Raw genomic sequence first — 19,403 nt, 5'->3', positions numbered from 1 at the left:
TTGATTGATTGTACAGATTTATTACTTTATTTATTTATTTATTTATTTATTTTACTTGTACACATCTATTCTATTTTATTTTGTTAGTATGTTTGGCTTTGTTCTCTGTCTCCCCCTTTTAGACTGTGAGCCCACTGTTGGGTAGGGACTGTCTCTATATGTTGCCAATTTGTACTTCCCAAGCGCTTAGTACAGTGCTCTGCACATAGTAAGCGCTCGATAAATACGATTGATGATGATGAAAGGAGCCCCAGTTCTCCAGGACTCTCGCACTCTCTCGCTGGCTAACTGGCCGGACTAACTCGTTCTCGCCTGCCAGCCTGTCTGCCTCTTGGATCTGCCCTACCTCACAGCGTGGCTCAGTGGAAAGAGCTCGGGCTTTGGAGTCAGAGGTCATGGGTTCAAATCCTGGCTCCGCCAACTGTCAGCTGTGTGACTTTGAGCAAGTCACTTCACTTCTCTGGGCCTCAGTTCCCTCATCTGTAAAATGGGGATTAAGACCGTGAGCCCCCCGGATCAGGACAACCTGATCGCCTTGTAACCTCCCCATCATCAATCGTATTTATTGAGCGCTTACTGTGTGCAGAGCACTGTACTAAGCGCTTAGAACAGTGCTTTGCACATAGTAAGCGCTTAATAAATGCCATCATCATCATAAAAAAAAATAAAAATAATAATGGCATTTGTTAAGCGCTTACTATGTGCAGAGCACTGTTCTAAGCGCTGGTGAGGATACAAGGTGATCAGGTTGTCCCACGTGGGGCTCACAGTCTTAATCCCCATTTTACAGATGAGGGAACTGAGGCTCAGAGAAGTTAAGGGACTTGCCCAAGGTCACACAGCAGACATGTGGTGGAGCGGGATTCGAACCCATGACCTCTGACTCCAAAGCCCGGGCTCTTTCCACTGAGCCACGCTGCCATCATCTCCGTGAGCCCACTGTTGGGTAGGGACTGTCTCTATATGTTGCCAATTTGCACTTCCCAAGCGCTTAGTACAGTGCTCTGCACATAGTAAGCGCTCAATAAATACGATTGATGATGATGATAGTAAGTGCTCAATAAATACGATTGATGATGATGATGATGATGAGGCGATCCAGGTTTTACCAGCCTGCCCGAAACTGCGATTTCCCTCTTCGCCTCTCCAATTTAGTACTCTTAATTTGGTAGGCCACACAGTGTGGCCCAATGAATAGAGCACGGGCCTGGGAATCAGAGGACTTGGGTTCTAATCCTGACACCACCACTTGTCTGCTGTGGAACCTTGGGCAAGTCACTTCTCTTTTCTGTGCCTAAATTTCCTCATCTGTCAAATGGGGATTAAGACTGTGAGTCCCATGTAGGACAGGCACTATAATAATAATAATAATAATAATGATGGCATTTGTTAAGCGCTTACTATGTGCAAAGCACTGTTCTAAGCGCTGGGGAGGATACAAGGTGACTATGTCTAACCCCGATTATCTTGTATCTACCCCTGCGCTTAGTACAGTGTCTGGCACATAGTAAGCGTTTAACAAATGCCACCACCGCCACTTACCATTAGCAAAGCCACGAACCGATGTCTAAGGTGGTGGGTGTCTAGCAATGGACAAAAGAAGCAGCATGGTTTAGTGGAAAGACCACGAGTTTGGGAGTCAGAGGTCATGGGTTCTAATCCCGGCTCCGCTACCTGTCAGCTGTGTGACTTTGGGCAAGTCACTTCACTTCTCTGGGCCTCAGTTCCCTCATCTGAAAAATGGGGATTAAGACTGTGAGCCCCACATGGGACAAACGGATAACTTTATCTATCCCAGTGCTTAGAACAGTGCTCGACACATAGTGAGCAGTTAATAAATATCATTATTATTATTATTATTATTATTATTATTATTAAAAGGACTTTCAGTCCCGAGGAAAGAAGTGTTACTGGGACAGGTGAGGGAGCACGTTACAAAAGGAAGCCAGAAGAGCAGCAACTTAATTATTTATGACATTTGTTAAGCGCTTACTATGTGCCAGGCACTGTACTAAGCCCTGAGCACTATTTGTTTTGGATTGGAACAATTTGTGCTCCAGTTTCCAGGTCAAAAAATTAGTGGCCTCAAGGTTATGGGCCTGGCTGTCAGAGGATCTGGGTTCTAATTCCAGCTCTGCAACTTGTTTTGTATGGGATCTTTGGTAAGTGACTTAGCTTTTTTGTGCCTCAGTTTTCACATCTGTCAAACAGATTAAATCTTACTCCCTCCTACTTAGACTGTGAGCCCCATATTCATTCATTCATTCATTCAATCAATCGTATTTATTGAGCGCTTACTGTGTGCACAGCACTGTACTAAGCGCTTGGGAAGTACAAGTTGGCAACATCTAGAGACGGTCCCTACCCGACAGTGGGCTCACAGTCTAGAAGGGGGAGACAGGATGAAGACTGCAAGTCCCCTGTGGGACGACCTGATCACCTTGTATCCTCCCCAGTGCTTAGAACAGTGCTTGGCACCTAGACTGTGAGCCCACTGTTGGGTAAGGACCGTCTATGTTGCCAACTTGTACTTCCCAAGTGCTTAGTACAGTGCTCTGCACACAGTAAGAGCTCAATGAATAGAAGTGACTTTCATTCATTCATTCAATCATTCATTGAGCGCTTACAATGTGCAGAGCACCGTACTAAGCACTTGGGAAGTACAATCAATCAATCGTATTTATTGAGCACTTACTCTGTGCAGAGCACTGTACTAAGCGCTTGGGAAGTACAAGTTGGCAACATCTAGAGACGGTCCCTACCCGACAGTGGGCTCACAGTCTAGAAGGGGGAGACAGTGAACAAAACAAAACATATTAACAAAATAAAGTAGAATAAAAATGTACAAGTAAAATAAATAGAGTAATAAATGCGTACAAACATATATACATATATACAGGTGCTGTGGGGAAGGGAAGGAGGTAAGGCGGAGGGGCCTTTGGGCAAGTCACTTCACTTCCCTGGGCCTCAGTGACCTTATCTGTAAAATGGGGATTAAGTCTGTGATCCCCACGTGGGACAACTTGATCACCTTGTATCAATCAATCAATCGTATTTATTGAGCGCTTACTGTGTGCAGAGCACTGTACCAAGCGCTTGGGAAGTCCAAGTTGGCAACATGGCACAGGGACTGTGTCCAACCTGATTATCTTGTCTCTGCCCTGGACTTTGTACAAGGCTTGGGACATGGGAAGTGCTTAGCAAGTACCGTAATAATATTTATTATTAGTTGTAAGAGCAAGGGGCTGGGAATCAAGAGACTACGGTTCTAATCCCTGCTCTCTCACTGGCCTGTTGTGCGACCTTGAGTCCTTAATCTCTCTGGGCCTCATTTTCCTCATCTGTAAAATGGGGGAAAAATATCTGCATTCCCTCTGTTTTAGACTAGGAATTCCATGGGACAGGAACTGCTTCCGATCTGATTATCTCATATTTACCCCCTTGATTAGCACAGTGCTAAATCTCCAGACTGGAAACTCATTGTGGGCAGGGAATGTCTCTATCAACTCTGTTGAATTGTACTCTTCCAAGTGCTTAGTATAGTGCTCTGCACACAATAAGTGCTAAATAAATATTGTGAATTGACTGGCACATAGTAAGTGCTGAATTTTATAATCATTCATTACTCATTATTCATTAGAGAAGCAGTGTGGCTCAGTGGAAAGAGCACAGGCTTTGGAGTCAGTGGTCATGGGTTCAAATCCTGGCTTTGCCAATTGTCAGCTGCGTGACTTTGGGCAAGTCGCTTAACTTCTCTGTGTCTCAGTTACCTCATCTGTAAAATGGGGATTGACTGCGAACCCCCCGTGGGACAACCTGATCACCCTGTAACCTCCCCAGCACTTAGAACAGTGCTTTGCACATAGTAAGTGCTTAATAAATGCCATAATAATAATAACTATTATTATTATTACTCGGCAATCTTGGGCCCTGGTAGCGTTTGGATAAGAGTCAACTGGAAAGCTTCCTGTAGGACTGTAAGCTCATTGTGGGCAGGGAATGTATCTGTTATACTGTTATATAGTACTACCCAAGCATTTAGTACAATACTCTGCACACGTTCAATAAATAAGTAAGTAAATAAATAAGTAAGCGTTCAATAAATACCACTGATGGATTGATTGAAACCCAAGTAGAGTCAATCGCCCTGCCTGCAGGAGGGATTGGGCTAGATGGTCTCTTCATTCGGACATTCACTCAGTTGTATTTATTGAGCGCTTACGGGGTGCAGAACACTGAACTAAGGGCTTGGGACAGTATAATCCAACATATACAATATGCCAATTTGTACTTCCCAAGCGCTTAGTACAGTGCTCTGCACATAGTAAGCGCTCAATAAATACGATTGATTGATTGATTGATATACAGACACAACTTCCATCCTTCTCTGGGACCCTCAGGTTCGGAGTCTAACCAGTGAGTCAGTTGTATTTCCAGGAGTCCCAGGTGTCCAAGTCCCAGATGTCTATTTATAATTCTATTTCTTTATATTGATGCCTGTTTATTTGTTTTGATGCCCGTCTCTCCTCCCCTCCAGACTGTAAACCCTAGACTCTAGACGTGAGCCCCACGTGGGACAACCTGAGCACCTTGTACCCCCCCAACCCCCGGCGCTTAAAACAGTGCTTCACACATAGTAAGTGCTTAACAAATGCCATCATCATTATTATTATTATTATTATTATTAAACCGGAGTGGGCAGGGATTGTTTCTCTTTATTGCTGAATCGTCCTTTCCAAGCTCTTAGTACAGTGCCCTGCACACAGTAAACCCTCAATAAATGTGACTGAATTAATGAATGCAAGAATGTCTGAATTTAGCATACCAAAGCCCACTGTTGGGTAGGGACTGTCTCTATATGTTGCCAACTTGTACTTCCCAAGCGCTTAGAACAGTGCTTTGCACACAGTAAGCACTTAACAAATGCCATCATTATTATTAAATACAATTGATTGACTAAGACAGTATTTTCCACCTGTTGCAGAGTGGAAAAACCTAGAGGGCAACAGACCGTACACTCGCTGTGGGCAGAGAATGTGTCTGTTTATTGTTAAATTGTACACTGTACTCTCCCAAGCGCTTAGTACAGTGCTCTGCATATAGTAAGTGCTCAATAAATACGATTTGACCAAGGGAAAACAGCAGGACCTAAAATCCGGGGCTCCTCTACATGTTTTGTTTCGTTGTCTGTCTCCCCCTTCTAGACTGTGAGCCCGCTGTTGGGTCGGGACCGCCTCTATATGTTGCCGACTTGTACGTCCCAAGCGCTTAGTACAGTGCTCTGCACACAGTAAGCGCTCAGTAAATACGATTGAATGAATGAATGAATGAATGAATGAGGAGTCTCTATCATCATCTGCTGGAAGACAGGAATATTAAGTAGATTCAGCATTAGGACAAGATGAACTCCACCTTTTTTCCCAGTTAATCAATCAATCAATCAATCACTGTATTTACTGAGTGCTTACCATATGCAGAACACTGTACTAAACGCTTGGGAGAGTACAACAGAGTTGGTAAACATGTTCTCTGCCCACAAGTTCATACCCTATCCAAGAAAAGCAGCGAGGCTTAGTGGAAAGAGCATAGGCGTGGAATAATGATAATATGATGGCATTTATTAAGCGCTTACTATGTGCAAAGTACTGTTCGAAGACCTGGGTTCTAATAATAACGATGGCATTTGTTATGCGCTTACTACTTGCAAAGCACTGTTCTAAGTGCTGGGGAGGATACGAGGTGATCAGGTTGTCCCACATGGGGCTCACAGTCTTAATCACCATTTTACAGATGAGGGAACTGAGGCTCAGAGAAGCGAAGTGACTTGCCCCAAAGTCACTCAGCTGACAAGCGGCGGAGCCAGGATTAGAACCCACGACCTCTGACTCCCAAGTCCGGGCTCTTTCCACTGAGCCACGCTGCTTCTAATCCCACCTCCACCATTTCACCAACGGCACTGAGCGCTTACTGTGTGTAGAGTACTTTACAAGGCCACTTGCCTGCTTGTGTGACCTTGGGCTAGTCACTTTACTTCTCTGGGGCTCAGTTCCCTCATCTGCAAAATGGGGATTAAATACCTCTTCTCCGTCAATTTACAATATAAGCCCCTTATGGGACCTGATGAACTCGTACCTACTTGTATCTTGAATCTGCCCCAGCATTTACACATAGTAAGCACTTCACAAGCACCACAATTATTATCCAGGTGAAAAGAAGGCATCTTTAATTTGTATGATCGATGGCACGACAGGATGCCACCAATAAAGGGGGAAATTTCCTGACAACAGGATAACTGTAGCTGAATAGGCAGCTAAATCATCATACAACAAAGAAGCTTCTAAGGCCAACAGTACAGACCCAAGTGGGAGAACTGTTTTTTGAATTTTACATAACTAGGCTTTATACTTTGGGAGCCTACTGAAATGTAGAATATTTTAGCAAGAGTATAAAATAAAATGAGCTGCATTCTAAAATAAAAGAAATCCACATGCTATTTATTTATTTATAATGGTATTTGTTAAGCGCTTATTATGTGCCAGGTACTTTGCTAAGTGCCGGGGCAGACACAGGATAATCAGGCTGGGCACAGTCCCTGAACCACAGAAGGCTCGCAGTCTTACACCCTGATTCTTAATCCCCATTTTACAGATGCGGTAACTGAGGCACAGAGAAGTTAGGTGGCTTGCTCAGGGTCACAGAGCAGACAAGTGGCATTAAAACCCAGCTTTGATTCCCAGGCCCGTACTCTATCCACTAGATCACGCTGCTTCATAGATTTATTTATTTCCAGACTGACGCACAAGTTTAATGCTGCTATTCATTTTTAGCGGATGAAATGCCAAGGGATGTACCTTAAAATATTGCCATTCCTTGTATTCATTCAGATTACAGTGCGTAATCATGACTTTTGAGCCATCAGAGCCTTTTGTCAAACACTGGTCATACTGCATGAGTTGGTTTGCTTCATTGATCCGGAAAAGCTAACAAGAAAAGGAAAACATTAAAAATTACACGGCCCTCGTTCCTGTCAGTACAAGATAGATAACAAAGAGCAAACTAGCAATGTAGCTGAACTGTGAACAGAAACGTATCAATTTTCCTGTCTGTGTGTGTTCGGTAAAGCTTAATGTTGTACGGAGACGGAAGTCACACGTATTTTTTCCTAATACAGTGCTGCACTCGACGATGGCACTCACATTACCTCTTTACGTTTTGAGAAACAGAAATACTCACTGGCCAAACACAAATGAGTGAGATCAAAGCCAGTCACAGGTCCCGTCTCTTGGAGGACTCAAATAAGAGACTCCTAGAATAACAATAATCCCTGTGGTGTTCGTTAAGTGCTTGGGTAGATTCAATATAAGGTTTGACGCAGTTCCTGTCCCAGATGGGGTTCACAGTCTAAGCAGAAGGGAGAACAGGAAGCTCATCTACCAACTCTGTTACCCTGTACTCTCCCAAGAGCTTAATATAGTGCTCTATATAGAGAAGCAGTCAATAAATACAGTTGATTGACTGATCGAATTCGCATTTTAGAGATGAGGAAACTGAGGCACTTAGAAGTGTCATGCCCGCGGTCACACAGCAGGCAAGTGACAGAGCCAGGATTAGAATTCAGGTGCTGGAGAATGTGAAGGGGGAAAAGTAAGTGAAGTTTGCTCTATGGCACGTCCTTAAGGACGAGGATGGATGGTTGGGGGTGGGGGGCAACCAACCAATCAATCAATCGCATTTATTGAGTGCTTACTGTGTGCAGAGCACTGTACTAGGCGCTTGGGAAGCACAAGTTGGCAACATCTAGAGACAGTCCCTACCCAACAGTGGGTTCACAGTCCATCATCATCATCATCAATCGTATTTATTGAGCGCTTACTATGTGCTGAGCACTGTACTAACAGCTTGGGAAGTACAAATTGGCAACATATAGAGACAGTCCCTACCCAACAGTGGGCTCACAGTCTAAAAGGGGGAGACAGAGAACAAAACCAAACATACTAACAAAATAAAACCAGTCCACACCTGGTTGGTCCCATCATCCCGTTGGATGAACCATGGCCCGGCCCCGAAAGGGCAGTGCTTACAGTTCCCCCCTTTTAGACTGTGAGCCCACTGTTGGGTAGGGACTGTCTCTATGTGATGCCAATTTGTACTTCCCAAGCGCTTAGTACAGTGCTCTGCACATAGTAAGCGCTCAATAAATACGATTGATTGATTGATTGATTGATTCCCTGTGACTAGTCTTTCTGGTCAATATCTGCCTTGGCCCGGCCTTTCCCCGCTCGAAGCAACGCTCCTCACCTGGTTTCCACCCATCCGATGGCAAGGTCCCAACTCCACCACGCCGCCGTTGGTGTGTCCCATGCTGTCGATGCAGTAGGCGGTGTCGACGCCTCGAATCTGAAAATATAAATTTTTTTTTTTTAAAAAAACAACCCACATAAACAACTGTGTTAGGGCTCAGCTTGGCCAGAACCCTAGCTGGCCCCTGGATTCAGGCAGACCCTGAAATTTGTGGCAAAGGAAAGGGATCTCGTGGTTCTGCTTTCACACTGAGGTTTGTGGAGGGCCAGCTGCGTCTGAGGCCCTTTGCGAGGGCCTGTGAGCCTAATGCTTCCTTTAGTAGAAACAGGGGCTTATTCAGGGGTTGAAAGGCCCTCAAGGCCTTCCAAATACTAGAGTAAGCATGAAACACTAGTCCTTGGAGAACGTGGAAAAGTACCAAAATGTAGTTTTTCGTAGTTAATAATAATAATAATAATAATAATGGCATTTGTTAAGCACTTACTATGTGCAGAGCACTGTTCTAAGCGCTGATGAGGATACAAGGTGATCAAGTTGTCCCACGTGGGGCTCACGGTCTTAATCCCCATTTTACAGATGAGGTAACCGAGGTTCAGAGAAGTTAAGTGACTTGCCCAAGGTCACACGGCAGACATGTGGCGGAGTCGGGTTTCGAACCCATGACTTCTGACTCCAAAGCCCGGGCTCTTTCCACTGAGCCACGCTGCCATCATAATGATGGCATTTGTTACACACTTACTATGTGCCAAGCACTGAACTAAGCCCATCGAGTTGGACACAGTCCCTGTCCCTGGTGGGGTTCAGTCTCAATCCCCATTTTACAGATGAGGGAACTGAGGCACAGAAAAATGAAGTGACCTGCCCAGCAGACAAGTGGTGGAGCTGGGATTAGAACTCATGACCTTCTGAATCCTAGGACGGGGCTCTATCCGTTATATCACGCTGCTTCTCTAATCCAACCCAGGGAACTTTCTGTCCAGGGCCCATGATTTAAGAGTTAAGCAAGACCACCTCTCTGGCAAAGTCCACTGGAAAGAGTATGGAACCGGGAGCCAGGAAACCTGGGTTCAAATCCCAGCTCTGCCACTGGTCTGCTGTGTGACCTTGGGCAAATCACCGAGCCTCTCTGGTCTCGGTATCCTCATCTGAAAAAAACGAGGACAATATATCTGTTCTTCCCTTTTACACTGGGAAACTGGGTGGGACAGGGATTGTGCATGATCTGATTATTCTAAATCGCCCCCAGTGCTTAACACAGAGTAAGCGCTTAATAGTTACCATCTTGCCCAACTCCATAAGCCAATCCCAAACTTTTCCAATGAGCCAGCTTTCTTACCTCTCCCCATTCCACATTTTTAGGCGGCAGGGGGTAGTGCGAGGTGATGTCATAGGCTATTTCTTCCATGAACCACTTGAAACTCTTGCAGTTGTGATCTTCTCGGAACTTTTTCAGCTCGGATATGTCCCCGTAGGGCAGGGCCTTCGTCTCCGGCCGGCTGGCGTAGAAATAGTCTTTGTACTCGTCCCACCAAACCTCCACGACGCGGACGTAATTCTGTGGTCGAGAAAGAGAACCACCGTGGCCCGATGAAAGAGGGATTCGGAAACCCAGGTCTAATTTCTAGACTGTGAGCCCGTTGTTGGGTAGGGACCGTCTCTATATGTCCTCAACTTGTACGTCCCAAGCGCTTAGTACAGTGCTCTGCACAAAGTAAGTGCTCAATGAATATGATTGAATGAATGAATCAACCATTTTCAGGGGCCTCCGGTGGTACCAGAGAAGCAGCGTGGCTCAGTGGAAAGAGCACGGGCTTTGGAGTCAGAAGTCATGGGTTCAAATCCCGGCTCCGCCACTTGTCAGCTGTGTGACTTTGGGCAAGTCACTTCACTTCTCTGTGCCTCAGTTACCTCATCTGTAAAACGGGGATTAAGACTGTGAGCCCGCTGTGGGACAACCTGATTACCTTGTAACCTCCCCAGCGCTTAGAACTGTGCTTTGCACATAGTAAGCGCTTAATAAATGCCATCATTATTATTATTATTATTATTATTACCAAGAGCTGGGGTAGACATAAGATAATCAGGGTGGACGCAGTCCCTGTCCCGCACGGGGCTCGTAGTCTAATGGGGAAGGAGAACAGACACTTGATTTGCATTTTACAGATGACGAAACTGGAGCGGAGAAGTTAAGTGCCTTGCTCATGGCTGCAAAGCGGTAAGTAGCAGAGCCAGGATCGGAAGCCAGATCCCCCGACTCCGAGGCCTACGTGCCTTCCACTAGGCCAGGCTGCTTCAGGGATGGGGGAAGGAGAATGCTCCTCCGGGAGAAAGGTCAAATGACAGCCCAGTCTACCCCCAAAATGGGGGCTGCCCCTCCAGGACTCACCTTTAGCGTGGGGGAAGACCCCACATACACCGGGGGTGGGTTTCCTTGCCAGCCGTGGAGACGGTAGATGTGACCAACGCGAGAACAGGGGACGAACAACAGTTTGCCTCCGCACTGCCAGATCTTGAAAGCAAAGAGCGACACTGGCGTTATTCAGGAAGTAGCAGCAGCAGCCCAGGGGAGCCTTTGAGCATGAAAGGCTCAAAGAAAGGCTCAAGAAATTCCCAGGATTGAGTCGTGGGCTGAAGTGAATCTCTCCCGTCACAGGGGGCTGGTTCTAGGTCAGAGAGAAGGCAGACTGGAGGTGGGGAGAAGATGACAGGGGTGGTGAAGAGGCCCCGGTGATTCAGTCAGGGTCCTGGCCATGAGGGAAACTGGGAAATCAGACCAGCGCAACTAGAAAAAGGAAAACAGATTCACTAGCCACTGATAGTACACTGTTGGGTAGGGACTGTCTCTATATGTTGCCAATTTGTACTTCCCAAGCACTTAGTACAGTGCTCTGCACATAGTAAGCGCTCAATAAATACGATTGATGATGATGATGATGATGATGATAGTAACTTTTTGTTTTGAGTCTGAGGATGGTGGGGGGACTGAGCAGATGGGAAAGGGCATCGGAGAGGCAGGCAGGCCCTACTGAGCTGCTGGTTCCGAGAAACCCGCATTTGGGTCTTTTCGGCCCGGCTCAGAGACCCTTAAGCTCTGCAGCTTTATCGAGAAGCTCCCAGGACTTGTTGGCCCAGCGTGGAGAACCGTGGGTAGGAACGAACTCAGGGCAGTTGTGTGGACGGGAAGCCCTCCCTTACCTTGTACGAAATCTCGAAGTTTTCACCACCCCAAATCTGAAGACCCGGGTCGTAGAGACCCAGTTCGAAGAAGAAGTCCCGTTCGATGGCAAATAACCCGCCGGCCATGGCAGGGGACCTAAGAGACACAACCGCGTCAACGGCCGGATTGAGCCAACCCCCATGACAGCTGCCCACCCCCTTTTGCATCCAACCTGAAGGGCTTAATCTTGGCATGAAAAAGCAGGCTAGTGGCAACACATTCAGAAATTATGAAGGATGCTGCATGTTTGCAACACATATCCGAACTACCCCCATAAATTCGAGTGAATTATTTGCAGATTTTATAATAATAATGATAATAATTGTGGTATTAAGTGCGTACTATGGGCCAGGTACTGTACTAAGCGCTGGGACAGATACAACCTATCAGGTTGGGCACCATCCCTGTCCCACATGGGGCTCCCAGCCTTAAGCAGCGTGGCTCAGTGGTAAGAGCACAGGCTTTGGAGTCAGAGGTCATGGGTTCAAATTCTGGCTCCGCCGCTTGTCAGCTGTGTGATTTTGGGCAAGTCACTTCTCTGGGCCTCAGTTCCCTCATCTGTAAAATGGGGATTAAGACTGTGAGCCCCCTGTGGGACAATCTAATCACACTGTAACCTCCCCAGCGCTTAGAACAGTGCTTGGCACATCGTAAGTGCTTAATAAATGCCATCATCATTATTATTATTATTAATCCCCATTTCACAGATGAGGTAACTGAGGCACAGGGAAGTAAAATGACTTGCTGACAGTCACCCAGCAGACGAGTGGTGGAACTGGGATTAGAACCCAGGCCAGTGCTCTAACCACTAGGCTCGCTGCTTCTCTATGAGAGAGCTGATTCAACTGGACGGTAGAAGGAGCCTGCACACCAAAATCCTTTTCCATGGCCAAGCCAGGGGATTTAAATGCGGCCCCCAAAGAAATGGAGCTTCGCTTTTGGCTGAATAAGAAAATTTATAACTTTTTTTTGGCATTTATTAAGCACTTACTATGTGCAAAGCACTGTTCTAAGTGCTGGGGAGGTTACAAGGTGATCAGGTTGTCCCACGGGGGGCTCACAATCTTAATCCCCATTTTACAGTTGAGGTAACTGAGGCCCAGAGAAGCGAAGTGACTTGCCCCAAGTCACACAGCTGACAATTGGCGGAGCCGGGATTCGAACCCATGAACTCTGACTCCAAAGCCCGGGCTCTTTCCACTGAGCCACGCTGCTTCCACCCGAACAGCCGAGTGGCCCTGCTGCTGTGAGGCTGGCTAAAAGCTAGTCTAGCTCTGACACTTCCTGGGATGAAGGAAACTACCCACTGTGAAAGGAATCACTGTTCATTCATTCATTCACATTTATTGAGCACTTACTGTGTGCAGGGCACTGTATTAAGCGCTTAGGAAGTACAAGTTGGCAACATATACCGTTGTCTTTTTAACCGTAGAGCGCTAGGCCCCGACGGGTGAGGGAAGGGGGGATTCGGCCCAAGGGAGCCTGACCTGGCTGTTTCCTGAGAAAACGGGGCCAGGACCTGACTGGGATGTCCCACACTCCTCGCCCACATCCTGTTTCTGGCTTGGAACTCCCTTCCCCTTTTTATCTGACGGACCATTTCTCTCCCCACCTTCAAAGCCTCACTAAAATCACATCTCCTTCAAAAGCGATCTCACATCTTCCCTAGCAGGGGCTACCCGCGGGTGAGAGGAGTGTGGCTTAGTGATAGACACTGGCTTGGGAGTCAGAAGGACCTGGGTTCTAATCGTGGCTCTCATTTGTCTGCGCTGTGACCTTGGGCAAGTCGCCTCACTTCGCTGTACCTCAGTTAGCTCATTAAATGGGGATTAGAGACTGTGAGCCCCATGTGGGACAGGGACTGTGTCCAACCTGATTAAATAACCCCAGGGCTTAGTAAAGTGCCTGGCACATAGTAAGCACTTAACAAATACCGTAACAAACAAGAGACCTTCTCTAAGTCCTCATTTCCCCTACCTTGTTGCCCTTGAAATTGGATTGTTGCCCTTGAAATTTCTAGACTGTGAGCCCACTGTTGGGTAGGGACAGTCTCTATATGTTGCCAACTTGTACTTCCCAAGCACTTAGTACAGTGCTCTGCACACAGTAAGCGCTCAATAAATATGATTGATGATTGATTGATTGGCACCCTTTATTCATCTCAGCCTCACAGCACTTATGTACATACCCATAATTTATTTTAGTGTCTGCTTCCCCCTCTAGATAGTAAGCTCCTTGTGGACAGGGAACATGCCTGCCAACTCTTATATTGTACTCTCCCAGTGCTCTGCACACATTTAAGTGCTCACTAAATACGACTGATTGATTAACTGACAGAGGAAAAGACACGAGACACGTACATGTGTGTGTGTGGTGGGGGGGCCAGTAGTGGCTGCCATTATCTGGCTTCCAGACCATTCTCACCTGGGCAGTTTTTATTCAAATTCCTAATCCATGACAGGAGACCCAATTAGTAATAAGTGGTATTTATTGGGCACCTAGTGAGTGCAGTACACTGTACTGGGGGCTGGGGAAATACACAGTGGTAGGGAAGCCGTGACGGGGACCAGGTGTTTCCCAGTGAATTTATCTTGGGGAAAGAAATTCACTTTCAAATCCTTGCAGGATTATATTTGTTCCTTCCTTGCAAAACGGCATGTTTCCTTTTCCCCTTCTAAAACCACATCATCATGAAGGAGTCAAAATGCCTCAGCTTATATTAAGTAAAAAACAAATCATATTTCTTGGAAATTTCAATTAGGCATATATTCTCTCATCTCATATTTTACATATCACAATTCTTATATAAAGTGAACAGAGGCTGGACATTTTTGCGTACATCTTTACATACTCCTTGAGACCTCCATTCGTTTTTTTTAAATTAAAAAAACCTCAACCCATTCTCCTCAAGGAAGGATTCTGGTATCGAGGGAATGAGCCTAGTCTTTTTTCCTGCTCGCCCAAGGCAAGCGAGTGAGGGAGAGGATTGTTTCCCAGGCTGAAAGAAAACCAACATCCAACATTTTTTGTATCAAAAGATATCCAACAAAAACCCAAAGCTCCATAATTTCCTTCTGTTTGCCACTTAGCCAAGAGAAACATAAACTGCAGCTCTTAGTTCAACAGAACACTGCAGCCTGCCCCCACTCTTCTCCCAAGCCATTTACAGCAACCTTCAAAGATTTTTATCTGGAACATCGGACACAGACAGAGGAAACCTCCCCAATAAGCAGAATCAAACATTCCCTACGAGCTGAAGAAAGATCCTAACGCATTCTGGGAAAGACCAAAAGGAAAAAAAGAAAGCCCACCACACCAAAGGTTTGAGCAGAAATTCCATTTTGGGTTTTATTCCCAACACAACAACACACACACACACTTGGAAAAGCCAGAGGGCGAGGATGGGATAAACTATGCCGTTTGGGGGGAAAAAGAGGGAATGAAATTTTGAGTTGGCGCTCGTTTTTGGAAGAGATGTCTCTTTTTCCATTAAGTGAACTGCCAAGAGCGGAGGAGAGCAAGTGGGCATTGTATAATATTTTCCAAAGCCATGCATATTTTTAAGAATCAGCTGGGGTGGGGGGAGAGAGGGAGGGAGGAAGAGAAAGAGAGAGAGCATGCACATGCACAGAGAACTGATCAACTCATTCAGCCGCGCACCCTCTCATCCTTTAGCGTTATTTTCACTACAGCACTAAAGGAGAGGAGGCAACGGATCCATCTGTGCTTCTCCCAGGAAGCTCATCGTACTCTGGATCCCGAATGTATTTAATAATTATGATACTTGTTAAGCGCTTATTATGTGCCAAGCACTGTTCCGAGTGCTGGGGGAGATCTGAGACCCAGAGAAGTGAAGTAATAATAATAACAATAATGGTATTTGTTGAGTGCTTACTATGTGCCAAGCACTAGCGTGGCTCAGTGGAAAGAGCCCAGGCTTTGGAGTCAGAGGTCATGGGTTCGAATCCCGACTCCACCACATGTCTGCTGTGTGATCTTGGGCAAGTCACTTAACTTCTCTGGGCCTCAGTTACCTCACCTGTAAAATGGGGATTAAGACTGTGAGCCCCCACGTGGGATAACCTGATCACCCTGTATCCTCCCCAGCGCTTAGAACAGTGCTTTGCACATAGTAAGCTCTTAACAAATGCCAATTATTATTATTATTCTAAGTGCTGGGGTAGATACAAGGCAATCAGGTTGGACACAGTTCCTGTCCCATAGGGGCTCACACTCAATTCCCATTTTACAGATGAGGCAACTGAGGCCCAGAGAAGTGAAGTAATAATAATAAGAAGAACAAAAATGCTATTTGTTGAGCGCTTACTACATGCCAAGCACTGTTCTAATCGCTGGGGAATATACAACGCAACCAGGTTGGACACAGTCCCTGTCCCACATGGGGCTCACAGTCTCAATCCCCATTTTACAGATGAGGTAACTGAGGCCCAGAGAAGCCCGAGGTCACACAGCGGCGTGGCTCAGTGGAAAGAGTATGGGCTTTGGAGTCAGAGGTCAGGGGTTCAAATCCCGGCTCCGCCAATTGTCAGTTTTGTGACTTTGGGCAAGTCACTTCACTTCTCTATGCCTCAGTTACCTCATCTGTAAAATGGGGATTAAGACTGTGAGCCCCCTGTGGGACAACCTGATCACCTTGTAACCTCCCCAGCGCTTAGAACAGTGCTTTGCACATAGTAAGTGCTTAACAAATGCCATCATCATCATCATTATGTGGCAGAGCCAGGATTAGAACCCAGGTCCTTCTGATTCCCAGGCCTGTGCTCTGCCCACTAAGCTGTCATTCTCCGAGGATTAGAGGTGCAGCTGCGAAGTACTTACCCCCACCACCCTTCAACCCTGGCCATCCCCTGGGCGGGCGGGGAATCGGAGAGGAGCAGCTCGGGAGAGAAGCAGAAGGAAGGCGGGATGCGGAGCGCGGGAGCCCCGAAGAACGCGGCAAGTGGCATCGCAGGCAGGTGTTAGTGGCAGGACCCCCCCGATTCCCCCTCCCCAGCCCCCGACCCCCACCCCCAGATAACGGCCCCAGGTAGTCAGGTTAGTCCAGAACAGAGATGACCGGGTAAGTGATTTAGTGATTACCGATACGGCTCAGTTTTGGTCTTTCTTAGGGTCTTCTCTCGCTGGGTCAGAGGTACCCGCTTCCAAAGCATGCTCCAGTCCCACGCTCCACGGGCGTACCCGTCTTCATCCCCACCCCCTTGGGGCACAATGTTAAAATCGTTGCCGCTTATGACATCAATAAGCGGCACTGTGCACACCGTCCTGCCCGGGAAGGCAAGGTGGTGGGCGACAGTGAGAGGACGCACGGACGTGGGTTCGTGAGGGAGGAAACATGAAACGAAAACAGGAACAAAAACAAAAAACACAAAAACAAAAAACACAGAGGCAACTTAGAAAAACATTCACTCCACTTCATGAGTAAAGCGTCGCTCTTTACCGATAAGGCTCGGTTTTATGGGTTCTTTTGGCCTTTTCCTTGTGGCTTAGTGGGATTCGTTTCCAGAGTAAACTCCAGTCCCAGGCTCCTCTGGCAAAACCGTCTTCATCCCCACCCTGCTGGGGCTCAATGGAGTAGTCATTCCCATCTATGTAATCTATTAGAGGCACAGTACATGTAGTTCTGAAACATTTACAGAAAATGGAAAGAGCATTTTAAATTTTACAACAGAAAGCGGTCTTTTGCCTAGCCAGTCCAACCCGAGTCAGCCTTTGGCTTCACTAGGGAATTTCCTACCGAGTGGCAAGCTGTCGGTCTGGGATGGAGAAAGGTCCCCTTCTGGGTGGACGGAGAAGAGACACAGGGGTCAAGAGGGTGGTGGATCCTAGGAGATGGAACCGATACCAACTCACAGGGGAAGGGCGGAAGCAGCTGTCTGGACTAAACAAACCCTCTTATAACAAAATGAGAGGTGAGGGTAGAGAGAGCATGGGATAGAGGGAGGGAAAGAGGGAGACTGAAAAGAGAAAAAGACGGGAGGAAGAGAGAGGGAGGGCCAGAGGGAGAAGAGAGGGTGGTGGGAAAGAGATGGAGACCGGGATTGAAAAGGACAGATGGAGAGAGGGAGGGGAGCAAAAAGGGAGGGAAGAAAGAGAAGGTGGAATTGAAGGCAAGAAGAAAGGGGAGAGAGAGTGAGAGGGAGGGAAAGAGACTGGAGGGAGAGAGGGAAGAGAGAGGGAGGCAGAGGGTTTGAGAAGGACAGATGGAGAGAGGGAGGGAAAGAGAGTTGGAGAGAGGGATTGAGGACAGATGGGGAGAGAGAGGAAGGGAGGAAACAGGGAGGGATGAAAGGGAAGGTGGAAGTGGGGGAGAGAAGGAAAGGGAGAGGAAGGGAGAGCTTTTGAGAAGGACAGATGGAAAGAGAGTTGGAGAGAGGGATTGAGAAGGAGAGAGGGAGGAAGAGAGGAAGAAAAGGGAAGGAGGGAGTAAGGAAAAGAAGGAAATAAGAAAGGGAGGGGGGAAGACAGGGAGGAGGAAGAGGTCAAGCTAGTTCTGGTCCAGTCTCAAAAGTTCCTTCAATTTTTTCATTGGTTCTAGCACATCAGAGTAGCCTCCTCTCTTCTTCCTGCCAATGGCTTTCCCTGCCGTTGGACTCAGTGGGTGTGTTTTGGGTTCTGGACATCTAGCAGGGCTTTTGGACCCGAGACTCCATTCAGGACAATCTGATGTGCAGTTTGGCATATAAGGGGCTGAGCCGGGACCCCTGAGCTTCTTCGCTGATGGGTGCTTTCAGAAAGGCTTATTGCTGAAGTATGTCCAGAAAGGACATCAGGACATTTCTCAGGGGGGCATGGTTAGCCTTGGCAGGCAAGGTCTGCCCTCTGTGTGTGCATTTGTGTGTGTGTGTGTGTGCTGGGGGCAGGGGGGTCCATTACCAGATTTTAAGGTTTCAGCCCAGGCATTCATTCAATCGTATTTATTGAGCACTTACTGTGTGCGGAGCACTGTACTAAGCGCTTGGGAGGTACAAGTTGGCAACATATAGAGATGGTCCCTACCCAACAACGGGCTCACAGTCTGGAGAAGGATGCTGCCTAGAACCCAGAATCAGCTGGAAATCAGGGCTGGAGGCCCCTCTGGAGGGACCCGGGGCAATGGGGCTCCAATGGCCAAACTGTAGCTTTTCCCATCTAAACAGTTGAAATGGTGGGGGGGCGGGGAAGAGAAGGAGAAACCTAAGGGGGGCACAGTGGGAGGCCCAAACAATTGGAGCCTGTTAGTTTTGGTTTTGTGACCGTCAAACTGGGCTGACTGGATGGATTTTCCCTCCTCTGGTCTCCTGGAAGAGTCTGAGGACACATTCAGGATGTCCCACTGCGCATTTCCCCACCAGAACTTGGGGTTTTCATTCCCATCTTTGGAGAATTTACGTTCAGCTAACTGTTTCTTCACCCCCATGTTCCTATCCCCCAAATGGTAACTGCTTGACCTCATGAGGTTCCTTGCTTCTGAGGGGCTTTTGGCATGATTGTGGGAGACCCCCGAGATTTAAGGAGGCTTCTTCAAGGCCCTGAGGGGCTCCAGTTGCTTCGCAAAAGCTCAATTCCTGGACACACAAATGTTTTTAGAGACATTCAGGCACAGAGTGCCTCTGAGAATGTTCAGATTTCCATCTTTCCGAATGGAAGTCTGCACACTGGGAGCATAAGCACTTCAAATGCATATGCTCTAGGCCCAGATTGACCAAACCCAGGAACCCATGGGACTTTTGCCAGCCCCGCTCACAGTTACCTCCCATCTCCGTCTCATGGGAAGAAGAGAGGAAGCTCACTGTGGGCGGGGAACATGTCTACCAACTCTGTTATGCTGTACTCTCCCAAGCACTTAGTATGAACACTTATTTATTTCTATTAACATCTGTCCCGC

General features: G+C 47.1%; 1 protein-coding gene across 2 annotated transcripts in view; it reads right to left on the bottom strand.

Annotated features, from left to right (window-relative positions):
* Positions 1-19,403, bottom strand: part of GALNT7 (polypeptide N-acetylgalactosaminyltransferase 7) — a 139,606-nt gene that overhangs the window by 6,080 nt on the left and 114,123 nt on the right. Inside the window, exons 6-11 of one of the 2 annotated variants that reach the window (XM_038755164.1) lie at positions 16,977-17,159; positions 11,497-11,614; positions 10,688-10,810; positions 9,638-9,856; positions 8,299-8,397; positions 6,852-6,980 (exon numbers count right to left, since the gene is read on the bottom strand). In XM_038755164.1, coding sequence (XP_038611092.1) covers positions 6,852-6,980; positions 8,299-8,397; positions 9,638-9,856; positions 10,688-10,810; positions 11,497-11,614; positions 16,977-17,159 — 871 coding nt within the window. Of the gene's footprint in view, positions 1-6,851; positions 6,981-8,298; positions 8,398-9,637; positions 9,857-10,687; positions 10,811-11,496; positions 11,615-16,618; positions 16,802-16,976; positions 17,160-19,403 lie in introns of both variants that reach the window. The other variant, XM_038755163.1, reaches the window with a different exon arrangement.

Source organism: Tachyglossus aculeatus, chromosome 12 (genome assembly GCF_015852505.1).
Source record: "Tachyglossus aculeatus isolate mTacAcu1 chromosome 12, mTacAcu1.pri, whole genome shotgun sequence".
Lineage (NCBI taxonomy): Eukaryota > Metazoa > Chordata > Mammalia > Monotremata > Tachyglossidae > Tachyglossus > Tachyglossus aculeatus.
Note: the sequence above shows the minus strand (reverse complement) of the source record. Positions and strands in the feature narration are given on the sequence as shown.